At 57.6% G+C, this 13,425-nt stretch overlaps 1 protein-coding gene across 2 annotated transcripts in view; it reads right to left on the bottom strand.

The window, feature by feature from the left end:
- Window positions 1-754: 754 nt before the first annotated feature.
- Window positions 755-13,425, bottom strand: part of HIP1 (huntingtin interacting protein 1) — a 99,935-nt gene continuing 87,264 nt past the window's right edge. For both annotated transcript variants that reach the window (XM_031967968.1, XM_031967969.1), the window contains exons 19-31: window positions 12,951-13,086; window positions 11,244-11,330; window positions 11,019-11,126; window positions 10,804-10,940; window positions 10,101-10,211; window positions 9,566-9,624; window positions 8,982-9,075; window positions 7,380-7,480; window positions 7,024-7,129; window positions 6,370-6,493; window positions 5,635-5,696; window positions 4,720-4,828; window positions 755-4,199 (exon numbers count right to left, since the gene is read on the bottom strand). In XM_031967968.1, coding sequence (XP_031823828.1) covers window positions 4,147-4,199; window positions 4,720-4,828; window positions 5,635-5,696; window positions 6,370-6,493; window positions 7,024-7,129; window positions 7,380-7,480; window positions 8,982-9,075; window positions 9,566-9,624; window positions 10,101-10,211; window positions 10,804-10,940; window positions 11,019-11,126; window positions 11,244-11,330; window positions 12,951-13,086 — 1,287 coding nt within the window. In that variant the 3' untranslated portion in view covers window positions 755-4,146. The remainder of the gene's footprint in view (window positions 4,200-4,719; window positions 4,829-5,634; window positions 5,697-6,369; window positions 6,494-7,023; window positions 7,130-7,379; window positions 7,481-8,981; window positions 9,076-9,565; window positions 9,625-10,100; window positions 10,212-10,803; window positions 10,941-11,018; window positions 11,127-11,243; window positions 11,331-12,950; window positions 13,087-13,425) is intronic.

Consider the following 13,425-nt stretch of genomic DNA (forward strand, 5'->3'; position numbering starts at 1 on the left):
ATCATCTTTTATGGTTAATCAGAATTCATGTATCTGTATATAGACATCTGAAACCAGTGATTTTATTGCTCACTTTTTTCTTGGACACCATTAACCTGTCAGGTACTTTCAAAAACATTTTTATATTTTAACTGCTATTTTCTGTAGCAGATATGGGCTAGCGGGGCAATTCTTCCATATCCACTGTCAATTTAGAAGCCCTCATTAGATAGAACCCATCCTTGGTCAAGATCCCCTTGGTTGACTCTATCACCAACACCCTCATTTCCTGGGCTACCTTGGGAAAAAGGTTGCCCATCCTTACCCCTCCCCTCCAGGGGAAAAGATGAAGATGCTTTCCTTCTGGGTTGAAATATTTATTTTAAAAATTGAAAACACACATACAACATATTATACAAAGAAAGACCTTAATACTATAATAATCAAAAATCTTGTTGGAAAGAAACCAAATGCCAGTGGCCACCTGCCCTGGGAAGGTAGGCACTCAAGAGTGATAAATCAACTTAATTTACAGGAATACTTCTAATGGACATCTGGGTAAAGGTTAAAAAATAAAAGAAAATAAATCCCATCTCCCCCAAACCAAAATAGACAAAAAATTGTTATAGGATCGAGACAAAAATTGAGTTATCACCAAGATTTAACTGAACCTCCTCGGTTTGTCCCTGTGAGTAGTAACCAGCTTAATGTAGGGTCTTCAAACCTGAGGTAGTTAAGGGTCACCTGAAAGACAGTGGGTCTGGACAAGTGGATACACTGCTCTCAGCACTGGGCCCAGCGGTAACCAATAGATCTTCTGTATTGCTTTGGCTCCTGGGGTGAAAGGCAGCATACCACATCAGTGGGTTGGTGATATTAGAGTTGGTTTGGACCTGGGAAATAATGGAAGTCCTCAGCAAACAGCTGGGAAGATTTTCTGGGTTTGTATGAGAGACCAAAAATCTGACCAACCTATAATGCTATATCGCTCTCTGCTACAGGCAGTGTGGGCTTTACGGGGGTTAGAGACAATGGGGCCTGAGGAGCCTCCGTTGAAAGGCCAATGTGGGGACCAAAGGCTTAATCAGCAGCAAGGTTTTTCTGATTGATTTGTAAAGGGAATGGCAACAAAGCATGGTAAAGACCAGGGCAGAGACATTGGGCTCCCGTGGGTTTAGGTGCTGGCCAGGAGGTAAGTGTTTCTCTGGGCTGGAAGTTAGAAAGGCCAGTGGTAACGGACGTGACCGATGTGGTCATTCTTGCTCAGTTTGGTGGCAGAAACAATTCCAAGAAGAGAAGCTCAGGTCAACACGTGGCCCCTACAGCTTTGGGTCTGAAGTCACAAACCTATGTTTCAGATAGAGGACTCGGAAATCTAGGCAGAACTGTCAACAGATTAACTGAGAAACTTTATCTTGGCTTAAAAGTAATTGCAGAGCAGATCAACCCCCTATTGCCAAAGAAGTATACTCTTCCACAATTCTCCTTTTCATGGGTGCACACTCACTCTAAGTACTAACGGACTCTATAGTTCACCTTGCTCACTCACTAGCCTGCTCCGACTGCTGACTTCCCATCCCAGGAGCATCTCTACACTTTCCCATGGCTCAGATATCCTGGTTCAACTAAGCATGTTCAGCAATTTAGTCAATGAAGTTCACTCTGCCATGAAAGCTGATATATTCCAATCAAAGGCCTCCCCTGTGTGTTCACGCTCCATTTTTAGAGTGAGCAGGAGTCTCGACCACCTTCTCTGATCTTTTTAATTGAGGCGTTTAGAAAACAGTTTTACATCAGCATCCCTCAGTTCCTGTCCTTGTTCTCAGAGAGGACCAAAGTGACATTACTGTGTTGGGGTCGAGGTACAGTGTGTCTGCCTGTGGCTGATCAGACAAATATGAACATGGAAGGCTCTACCACAGGCTGGACACAAACAGTCCAAATGAACATTGGAGTGGAGATGTCTCTAAATCTGCACATCTCACAAGGCACAGCCCTAGCGTAAAATCCAGATGAGCCTTACGATATAAACTAGCCCCCCATCTTATCACCACCTCCACTCAGCAAAATTCACAGCAGCTTTTAAAATGACTTTAGTTAATTTTGTGGAGGAATGGCCTTCAGTCTATGGAGGGAGCCTTGTCTAAAGCCATTCTCTCTTTTTTCTATTAAAAGAAAGCATGAGAGTTAAGACTGAATACTTTCAAGGGGCATTGAACCACTTGGTAAAATCCTGACCTATCCACATGGCCCGGTGACAAAGTGCATTATCTTGTCAAGTCTTTGGAGGGGGAAGATGTCAAGCACAAAGGAACTGTTTGCATGGCTGACTTCTTGAATAGAACGTGGTCCTTCTGGGTTTGTGACTATGTTCCTGTTTTCTAAAACGTCCTTACTTTTAAAATGCACAAAGGTGGTCTTTCTGGCTTCCTTCTTCCATTGCGTCATGGGGCTCGAACAGGATTTCTATCTTCTGCCATGATGTGGCTGTTCTTACGTTCTTCTGACACGGGTCCTAGTGGAAATTTTTTGGCTGCTACTACCAGGATCCAAGAACCATTTGAATTTTGGGTAGTGGAGTTTCCTTGGGTAGAAGTGTTTTCCAATGGCCAATTATCTCTTTGGGATTGCTCATATTTGCCACCTCAACCCATTGTAAGGAGAGATACAGTGTGGTCAGTGGAGAAAACCTTTGTGGAAGGAAGGGACAAGGGAATCGGTTCTTATGCTATCCTTTCCTCTCCATTTTTGGACAATTACCCAGGTGTTCTGAGGAGCCTCTTTGGCAAGGGGTCCAAAGGTGGTAGCCTTGCCTTCTTCTTTCTTGTTCATGAAGATCGATGGATGGGAAACAGCAGTCAGATGGTTATCTCTGACAGCGACTGCTCCAAGCATTTCTTCAAAGAGTGTTTGCTGCCTGTGGATGGTTAGTTATTAATAGCACAGGGCACTGTGAACTGACCAGAGGAGATGACCACCAAATAGAAGCCTGTATCCTTTTTGGGGGACGGCCTGCTTCGGGGCTTAATTAGCTGGAAAAGGTCACTGTCCACCTTCACTTCAAGAAGATGACAAGGCTGACCATTCGGAGAAAGCCACTGAGATTTCTCCATCTCCTTGGTACCCTGCTCAGCATGGAGCAGCTGCACAGAGCAGAGTTGCTGTTCTTAGCATCCCCCTCCAGAGAGGGCAAAGGGGGGGGTTTCTGAAGCTTGATCGCGACTTGTTGCCACAGATGACGGTTTCTCAAGGACCTGGGCTGGCCCCTTCCCTTCCCTCCCCCCTCTTTTTGTGGTCCCCACATGTGTGGAGACAAATTCTGGGGGTCAGCCGGGGTCCAGCTCCAGTAACACAAGGCACTCTACCTGCCTTCCCCTCAGGAGGAAACTATCACCCCTCAACAGCTGTCCTCCCTTCCAGGAAGTGGACACGACCGTTCCACACTCCTGCAGAGGCCAGTAATATGGTGGATGTGGAGCACCAAGGGCAAAGCCTGAGCAGCACCAGTAATTGTTTAACCATCGTGGTAGTGGGGGCCGTTTGTGGCCCAAGAGCTTCCGAGGGCTCCCTGCGGGAAAGCTGGCTACAAGAAGTGACTTTCCATAAACAGAACAAAAACCCAGCTCCCTAAGAAGCAGCGGGGCATCCGTGAGACTGCCAAGGAGGGGGGAACTGCCCTGGCCTTCTCAGTCAAGACCCGCCTGCCATCTTTTCTCTGTGGACAGAGCCGGGAGAGCACCTCCAACTTGGGATCCACCTCGGATGCTCCCAGTTTGTGCAAATGATGAAACGGAAAAGACTGAGAAGAAAAGGGAGAGGTGCTGATGAAGTCTCTTGCTCGGCCCCTCCCTGCAGTCCCAGCCCCCGACCCCGGGCAAACAGAAAGCCCTAAGAAATGAGCGTGGAGAGGAAGTGAGTCACGTGGCCGAGACGTGCCGCCCGCCGGCGCCTTTTCCAAGGGCTCTCAGCCCCCCGGAACGCAGTCGGTGGGGAGGGAGGTCGCTCGGTGGGCCCGTGGGGTGGGGGCTCTGTGGAAGGCCTCGCCTGGCCAGGCCTGGGGGAGTGGTCAGTCTGCAGCCTGGGCAGGTGGGCAGTGGAGCGGCGACATGACAAGCACAGAGACGAGCTATAAGGATTTACAGGCTGATGTCAGGGGGTGGCTGCGCTCTAGTCCTTCTCTGCCGCGGCTTCGGGCCCAGTAAGTGGAGGGGCTCCTGACTCTAAGGAACAATTTAAAAAACTATCATCAGCAACGCGGCAGCTGCCACGCAGAGAGGGCTTTTGGGCTTTCGGAGCATCTCATGGAGGCTGGGCTGTGGGGGGCAGGAACGCGGGAGAACTGGAACCCCGGGTTCTGCCCCCAGACTCAGAATGCTAGATTATTCCTTTACAGCGGATTACCTCTGCAGTCATGGAACTGGGAACCGGGGAGACGTCCCCTCGAGGGGAAGGGGATCCGGGGAGACGTCCCAGAGCCACAGTGGTGACCACCACCTCCATATCCCTGACAAAGCAGGGAGGGCCCACAAGGGTGGGCAGCGGCCCACAAGGCCGGGATCTTACAAGTGCCCTAACTTGCCAGCTGTTCTTTGCCCTGCTAGACCGGACACTTGCCAGCAGCCCGAGCTCCATCCTGGTCAGCCAGCCCTTCTCTAAGAGGATGCCGGACAATGTCCAAGCTCCAACTCAGGGATGTGGCCTTGCTCTGAGAGATCGGGGGGAGGGGCCCTGCCCGCTTACCCTCCTCCCAGCCTTCGGCCACGCCGGCCAGCTCGTAGTGCTTCTTGCGCAGGTAGCCCAGCTTCTGACGCTCCTTCTCCAGCTGATTTTCCAGTTCCAACACTTTGACCTGTCGGGGACAAACGGAGCTTTTTTCCATCACTGGGACTTGGATCCATCTGGGTCTCCTTCCGCTTTCCGTCCATTCCTCCTTGCTGCCTACTTCCTTCACTTGCCATTTCCAAAAGCCTCTTCCTTGCTGTAATTCCTCCATTAGAGACAAACACACACCACAGGACTGGCCACTTTCATGGGCTTTTAGGAGCTAAAGCTTGGAAGAAACTAAAAGGCCATTGAGGCGACGCCCCTCAGTTTACAGAGGAGGAGGCTGAGGTCGGGGCACCGAAGGGGCTTGGTCGCAAAGGTCACCAAAGCGCTCGGGTGGGGCTGAGGCACGAGCCCATCCCCGGGCCCCAGAGCCACGGCCCCAGAGCCACGGCCCCAGTATGGCGGCGGTGACACTGAACGGGCCCCGGCCCCAGAACGAGCTCACCTGGGAGAGCAGAACAACGGGCCCGGCCGCCTCAACCTGGTGCCTGTTTTTTATTCACTTTCTCAGACAATCGATCCTGGCAGGAATGAGCGCAGACCACTGCTCAGAGCCAGCCCGGAGGGTCTCAGCGGCCTGCACTTGGTGCCCTTTGGCCAGCGAAGCTTCTGCCCTCACTGGCAGCCTCCCTCCTCCTAAGCCGCAGCCCAAGGCTGCCAGCACTAGGGCTTCCCTCAGCGGCATTTCCCTGGACCAATGGGGCCCTCTCACTTCTAAGCCTACGATCCTGGGGTCCCTGGAGCTGCCGCCATCGCCTTCAGGCCCCCCGGAGGCCGCCATCCCCCGGCCACGGCTGCTTGGGGAGGCCCTCAGCGTGAGCGCCGTACCTGGGAGTCCATCTCCTGGCGTTTGATCTGCGTCAGGGTCAGGCTGGAGAAGTCCATGCTTTCTGCAAGGAGGGAGCGAGAAGACGCGTCACAAGTGAGTTTCTGGCCCAAGCTCTCCGCCAGGCCGGCGCCGCACTGCGGGGAAGCCCTGGGGAGGACCAGGAGCAGCCCAAGCCAGCTCCAACCGGAGCTTTCTCTAGGTCCTGCGGCCACGTGGCTTCAGGAGTCAGGACTCGGTCAGACAGAAGCCGAGTTCGAGTCCTGCCTGTGTGGCCCCGGGCGAGTCTAAGGGAGGGATTTTGTGAAGCAGGGATCGGTCTGCTTGGATAAGGGAGCCTTCCTGAAGCTCGTGGAGTTGGAGGCTCATTGTTGGGGTGACACAATAGGGGCCACACATCCAGTGTCATAGAGATGATAAGCATCATGTGTCTGAGCTGGATTTGCACTCAGGTCTTCCCGGCTCCACGCTGAGGTCTATCCACTTGAGCCCCCTTGCTGCCCTCATTGGCCCATTTTTACAAGCACCAGTGATGACCCACAATCTGTGGAGACTGCCCGGCGGCTCGGCCTCAGTCATGCAGCCCACGGGCCCAGCTCGGCGGCCCCAGCTGTGGCTGAGACGGGTGTGGGCAGGGCATGAGCCTAGGGGAAAGGTGCTTAGGCAGAGCGGGGGGAACGGGAGACAGAACCGAGGGACGCCCGGGCAGGAGGGGGGGCCTGGGAAGACGAGGCTACCTGTCTCCTCGATCTGCGACTTCCCCGCCATGGTGGACGCCACCACCTCCGCCGTTGCCTGGTTGACCCCGCGGGAGGCCTGCTGCAGCCGGGCCAGGTTGGCGCTGTCCTTGTCGGCCTTCACCTACGTGGAGTCAAAGGGGATTCAGACGTCCGCGGTCTTCAGCCTGAGACGTGGTCTGGGCCCCCAGCCTGCTGAGGGGCTGGGGGATGCCCAGCAGGCTGGCCAGAACTGCCGTCCATGGGGGTACCCTGGCTCCTTCCCAACCTGGGACACCATGGCTGACCCAAGCTCGGACTGTAGAAATCAACCGGGAGACATGATGGTGAGTCAGGCAGGGAGATCTCCCGGGGTGCCGGGGGCTGCCGGGCAGCCAAGCAAAGGGTCAATTCTGAGGAAGGCCCAGGCTGGTCCTGACTGGGGGCTGCCAGCCCCCTGCTGGTCAGCCAGGGAACCCAGGATCCTTGGGCTGGCGGCTAAGCAGGGAGCAAGGCTTTGGGGGAGACAAGGCTGGACCATCAGGCCGCCCGGGCTCTGCTGGTGACTGGGGAATGGGCCGGGCTTAGAGACCTGGACATCGGACTTAATCCCATCTGGAGCCCGGGGAGAGTCTGTGCTGCCCTCGTGAGCCCCTCAGTGTCCCGGGCCCCCACCTTGGACGCGGCCACCAGCTGCGCTGTGCTGGCTGCGATTTCCCGGGAACACACCATCAGCTCCTCAAACTTCCCTTTTCCTTGAAACACCAGGTCCGCCGCGTCCCTGATGGGGAGGAAAGAAAGGGTGCTTATGACTTACAGCCCAGACTGCCGGAGGCTTCCAGTTTGTTCCATTCATCTCCATGAGGATGGGAGAAAAGGGACAAAACCTTCTCCAAGAAGCGCTCCCTGCAGAGAGCCGCTGCTCCCTCTCTTACCTGCAGCTCCCCAAGTCTTTGGCCGACTCCCCCCCGGGCCAGACAGAAGCCTTAGGTGTCTGCAGTGGGAGAGCCCTGGGGCTCGGGGCTACTTACACCATGACCGTGGCTCCCCAGCCGACAGCTTTGGAGGCCGAGATCAGTCCTTCTGTCCATCGGGAATTCTTGGCATAGAACTCTTTGGGGGACGCTGCACCCTGGAGCAGAAAGGCAATAATCAGGAAGCCCAACAAGAGCCGGGAGCTACACGGCACCTACTGTGCACCAGGCCTGTGCCGAGCGTTTCCCGGTTATCGCACCCACGTGGGGTGGGGGTGGGGGGGGGGGGAGAATGCTGTCACCATCTCCATTTCACAGGGAGGAACTTGGGGCCAGGGTCACACAGCTAGTGAGTGTCTGAGCTGGATTTGAACTCGGCTCTTTTTGACCCCAGATTCTGCACTCTGTACCAAGTGTCTGCTGGGAAACGAGAAGGAACGGCCTGTTCTCGCAGTGGGGAGACTGACCCATTTGTTTCCTGGCCCTGACATCCGTACCGATAATGGCAAGCAGGGGGCGGATTGCTTTTAAAATCCATGCTAGGCTTTCAGACAGCTCGGGATGCGTTATTTTAATGTGGGAATGGCTGGTATTGGGGGAGTTTGGGATGAATCGCTCCAGAGCCTCCTCCTCCCCCCCGGGACAGCATCACTGCTCAGACCGATGGATGGAGAAGAGACTGGGTCAGGTGGAAACTGGGGGGCGGAAGGGAGAAGGGGAGCGGAGAGGTCTGGACGGGGTGTCCTCAAAGTCTTACTGTGCTCACGGAAGCTTAAAGTGGCATCAAGACTTTGGGGAAACTTGGGTTTTCGATTTTTGAGGGGAGCACAATGATCTAAGGGACTCTAAATCAGCCAGGAGGAGACAGCCCAGGGGCCGAGCTCTGGAGCAGCTGGAGACCCTAAGGGACGAGGGAGGGTGTCCGAGGCCCGGAAGGCAGTCTGGGCAATCCTGAATGAACGGCAGGAAGGCCGAGCCAGTGGGAGCATGGGAAGGGGAGCGACCACAGGAAGCCTGGAAAGGGGGGGCCGCAGCAGCCTTGCAAAAGGCTCGAGACACCGAGAGAAGCCTCTGTGGGCTCTCCTGCAAGCTCAGAGGCAATAGGGAGTCATGGAAAAGTTCTTAACAAGAGGGCTGACGCGGCCACGCTTCTGCAGATCGGTTTGGCCGTTGGGGAGGATGCCTCGGAAAAGGGAAAGACGGACGCAGGGACCCACCCAGGAGCTTCTTATGGTCACTGAGGGGGGAAGTTCTGAGAGCCTGCGCCATGACAGCGGCTGGGAGAGAAGTGAACGAGAGGGAGGTGTGTGGATGAGGACTGAGGGAGGGCTGAGAGGGAAGGAGGTGGGTTCCAAAGGAAGTAGAGAAATCTGGAGGTGGAATATGGCCAGAGACTGGGTGGGGAAAACAAGATGAGTGTGAAGGCCCCTCAGTGCCCAGCGGCCCAGGGGATGTAAGAGATCCGATGAAATCCCTGAGAGTGAAGGGCAGGGAGAGGGCTGGGGCCTGGTGCACCAGCCAGAGGGGGCCGGGGAGTGGCTGGACCGGTCGGCAAGAGGAGGGACCCAGAGGGGGAAGGGGCACGAGTGTAGGAAGTGTTTGCTGGGCACACGGGAACCCAGGGATGGCCCCTCTCTGCCGGCCTGTCCCCACGCTTACCCGGCCGCTCTCCACAATCTCCTTCTGAAGGTCCTTGGAGGCCAGAATGAGGATCTGAATAGCCTGCATGAGGCTGGTACAGGAGCCCAGGATCCTGGAAAACAAGGTGCCCCCAGTAACAGCCCAGCACGGGCACAAAGCCCACAGAGCTGGGGAGCTGGGAAGGAGGGGCTGCAGCAGCGAGCGCCGGACCGAGGGCTCCCGGGGGGGGCAAGGGAGTTGTCATTTTTTGTCTTCTGCCTGTTGGTATTGATCCTCTGCCACCTGCACTGGGCACAGAGCTGGCCTCTCCCTGAAAGAGCCTCAGGGGGTGCTCTTAGGGACTCTCGCCCTCGTGGACTCTAGTGAACCGCCAACAAACTGTCCTTGTGGGTGACCTTTGGGGCCTGTGGCTGCGGCTGAGCCGCTCTGGCTTCCCTTCTGCCCCGAGCTGTCCCTGGGCCGAGAGCTCTGGGGAACCCGGGCCACCTCTGCTCCGTGGGAGAGCCCGGAGGCCAGGAGGGCAAGGGGAGAACAGACCGACTCTGCCGCAAGTGTGTGTGGGCTGCCCGGGGACCCTGGGCCCGAGCCCTCGTTACACTGACCTCTCATTCACCTCCAGCTTGACCCCGGTGTCCCCGGCGCGGGACCTGTGGAGCATCTCCTGTTGGCAGGAGGAGGGACGAGGTTAGCCCGAGCCTGGGGGCTGGAAGGGGTGAGTCCGTGCCCACTGTTCTCCCAGCCCCTGTGTTGCTCCCACGCAGAGCGGCCAAGGAGGAGCCACAAAGGGCCCTGCCACTCATTCTGCCGAGGGTCGGGGGGCAGGAAGAGCCGCCCAACGTCCATAACAAGTAGCACCGCCCTCTGGCACGGGAACCACCACGGGCCGTTGCCCCTGCCGCACAGGCTGGCCGGGCAATGGTGGCCACGCCAGCGGGCACTCTGACCTTCCCACCTCCCGCCGACCCTGGGGCTTCTCCGGCTGCCCCGGGAACTTGTGCTTCCTGTCGGGCTCCTGGGGAGTCGGGAACTGTGGCCTTGGTCGGGCCGGGCTCCTGAACCACAGCTGCCGGACTCTGTACAGCAGGGAAGGCTCCAAGTCTGGGGAAGCCGAGGCAAGAGCTCCCATCTGATCCTCACCTCTATCCTGGCCGTGGCAGTCTCAATGGCGGCTGAAGTGGCGGCCATCTCCTTGTCCACCAGGTCCCCCAGCTCCTCCTGCCTTATGTCCAGGCCTCTGGGTCTCAGCTCCTAGAACCAAAAAAGTCTCTTCCCATTGGCTCCCAGGTTGCTCCCGCCCGGGTCTGCCTGCCTCCTCCCAGCTCCTCACAGGCTCCCTGTGGCTTCTGGGGTCAAACCAAAATCCTCCTCCTTCCTAACGCGCCCTGGCCCCGCACAGACTCTGGGACCAGCGACAACGGCCTCTCGACTCCTGAAGGAGACTTCCCCCTCCCAGCTCGGCGCGTGCACTGGCTGCCTCATCTCCGAGGCCTGAATTTCTCTAAATCTCGGTTAAAATCCCATTTTAGGAAGCAGCTTCTCCCGATCTCCTCGGCTGCCGCGGAATTCTCCCTGTGGGGGAGCCCCTTCGCACACAGCTTGCTCACTACAGGTGAGTCCCCGGCATGAGCTCCACGCTCTGTCCTGGGGCACCCGACATCTCCTGCCTCAGACGGCACAGTCAGGGGTGGGGGGGGGGGAAGACCCAGGCCCATTGCTGGGGTTTTCCCCGTTTTACCCCTAGGCCATGCTCAGTAAGCACCGGCTGGGAGTGAGCTTCACCAGGGCCTGGGGGGCCTGCCCTGGAGTCCTGGCCCTGCCCCAGCCCTGACCACTGGGGTACCTGGCCGATGTCCGTGATCTTGCTGAGGCAGCTCCTCAGGGCCGCGCTGTCCGCGTGCTGGAGGCTCTCCTCCTCCTTCAGGGCCGACAGGTAGAGCAGGGCCTCCTTGCCATACTCCTTGCAGGCCTCCGTCAGTGCTGAGGGTGCAAGCAAACTGTCAGCCTCGGGCGGGCCTAGCCGCCGGCCACCCTTCCCGGCCCGGCCCTGGCACTCACTCTCCGCGGGCTCCAAGGATGTGGTGAGACAGGTGGTGCTGCCCTGGAGGATGCTGTCACTCACCAGGTGGGCCAAGAGGGTCATGGACCGCAGCAGCCCGCTGACATCTGCAAGGCAAGTTCCGGGGTTGGCCGGGCCTCTCCCGCCTCGGACATCCTTGGAGGCCCTCAGATGCCCTCGGACACCCTGGGCCTGGCCCGGAGAAGCCCCGCCCCGCCGCTCACCGTCCGGGGACTGCAGGTACTGGCTCCGGGCGTCCTCCACCTGGGCGATGCACTTCACAACAGAATTGGTCTTGAAAAGGAGGTGATCTGGAAGACAGAAACCAAGGTGAGAAGCCCTGAGCCTTAGGGCAGCCAAGCTGTTCCCCAAGCCCCGGGGGTGAGGGCCCCTGGATGCCTTCAGGACTCGAGGGAGCAGGAGGCCGGGGCCTGGACGGGTCTGGAGCCGCTCTGCAGACGGGGATCCTGAGGTCCGCAAGGAGAAGCGCCCTCCCGGGACTGCAGAGGGAGGAGGGGGCAGGGGCACCCAGTGCCGTGGGTAGCAGGGAAGAATCTGGTCCAAGGTTTTCTGGTCTGACCGGGGCTGGTGGGACTTAGGTGGATTCTCCGGCGGCAGTTTCATCAAGCATCCCCCCGCTCACCCCAAACGCTGCTGTCCGTTGGCTAAAAGCCCCCCATGCTTGTCTGTACCTCATCCCCGCTCCCACATCTTGCTGAGATTCTCCCCTCAGAATCAGACCCGGGAAGCTGGATGGGCCCCCGTGAGGGCCACCTTGTCCACTCCACTTCAAAATACCCAAGGGGTGACCATCATCCCCCACCGGGAGGCCTCCAAGGGGCCCCCGCCTCTCACGGCCCTCAGACAAAAGAATTTGTCCCTCAACCCCCGCACGCCGGCACCCCACCTCTGCCCAGGCTCATGGTTGCCACTCAGAGCACTCTCCCTCTCCAATAGTGACAGCAGTGTCCATAACTGGCTACCCTACCCGGCAAAACGAACCATAACCAGCACTTGCAGAGCACTTTCATTTGGCTCTCAATAACCCACGAGTAGGGGCTGTCACTATCCCCAATTACGGACACAGGAACTAAGCCGAAGAGCCGGGAGTCTTGCCCAGGGTCTCCCGGCTCCGAGCGCAGGGCCCTGGTCCCCGCTACGCCCGGCTGAGCTGGCGCCCCACACCCTGTGCTCACTCAGACCCCCACTCAGAATTCCTTCTGGGCCGAAGCATCCCCAGTGATTATACCTGTTCTCTTCCAAGTTTTGCATTTTTAAAAAGCAATTCCTTGGACTCAGTTTGCATATAAATTTGCATTTGCATTTTCAAAAAATATCTCTTTTTCAGAAGGTCCTAAGATCCCCTGCCTGTTCTAAAACCTAGCCGTCTGTCCCTCTGTCAAGTTCACAGGCTCCTCTCACCACGTTCGAGGCTCCCCAGGAGGGCTCCTTGTGCCGAGAGACAACTGACACCCCACTCTGTTCCTCACCACCCCCTTTTCTCCCCTCTGCTCATTATCTCCTTTGGCCCCTCTCCACCAGGAAGCCTCCCTGGTCCTGTGGGCATGTGGCCCCCTGGCATTCCCTTGGCACGGATAGCTCCACTCTGGGTGAATTCTAATCGCTCTCATCCTGGGGAAACAGGACCCGCCTCCAGCTTGGCCTTGGCTTCCTTCCTCTTCTTTGGGGCTCCCAGACGACTGGACCCCTTTGCCCGGTGGCTACACTTGGGGCACTCGGCTCTAGCTTGCTGACCATGGCCTAAGCTCCCTGTGGAGGGGGCCCAGTTGGCGTGCGAGCTTTTCCGCAGCAGTGGCCACCTCTCCCTCGCTGGGGTGGGAGCTCCCTGGTGCTGGGGCGGCTCATGCCCAGGCTGGAGTTGGTGCCATCCCTGGCCGACGGAGTTCAGACCGACGGAGGAAGGGATGTACCTGCGGACCCAGCGCAGCTGATGAGGACGGGGTCCTCGAGCTGGCTCAGAGCGTCTTGCACCATCTTCTCGGCCTCCTGCCCCGTTTGCAGGAGAAATGACTTCCGCTGGCCCTTGGCGATCTGATGCATGGATTCCTGAGAGTGAACCAAAGAGAGGCTGTTGTGGACCCGGGTTGCCCCCAGGGTGAAGGTTGGAGGATCAGAGGCTAGAAATAGGCCTCGGCCACGGAGGCTAACCCTTATCTCCTGGAGCCTCGGTGGCCAGGTGCTTCTGCCCTGGGAGCAGGGGTGCCCCCTCTCTCTGACCGGGCTTTAGTACCCAGGAGCTGGTCCCTGCGCCCCCAGCTGTGCTCCAGGGGCACCACTTGGCGGACCCCCTCCTCCCACCCAGCCCGCATCTCCGGGTCACGGATCTCACGGTCCGCACTTCTCACTGATCACAAGAGCTGATGTTCTGGATCCCGTGGTAGGAAC

The sequence above is a fragment of the Sarcophilus harrisii genome, chromosome 4 (assembly GCF_902635505.1).
Source record: "Sarcophilus harrisii chromosome 4, mSarHar1.11, whole genome shotgun sequence".
In the NCBI taxonomy this organism is placed as follows: domain Eukaryota; kingdom Metazoa; phylum Chordata; class Mammalia; order Dasyuromorphia; family Dasyuridae; genus Sarcophilus; species Sarcophilus harrisii.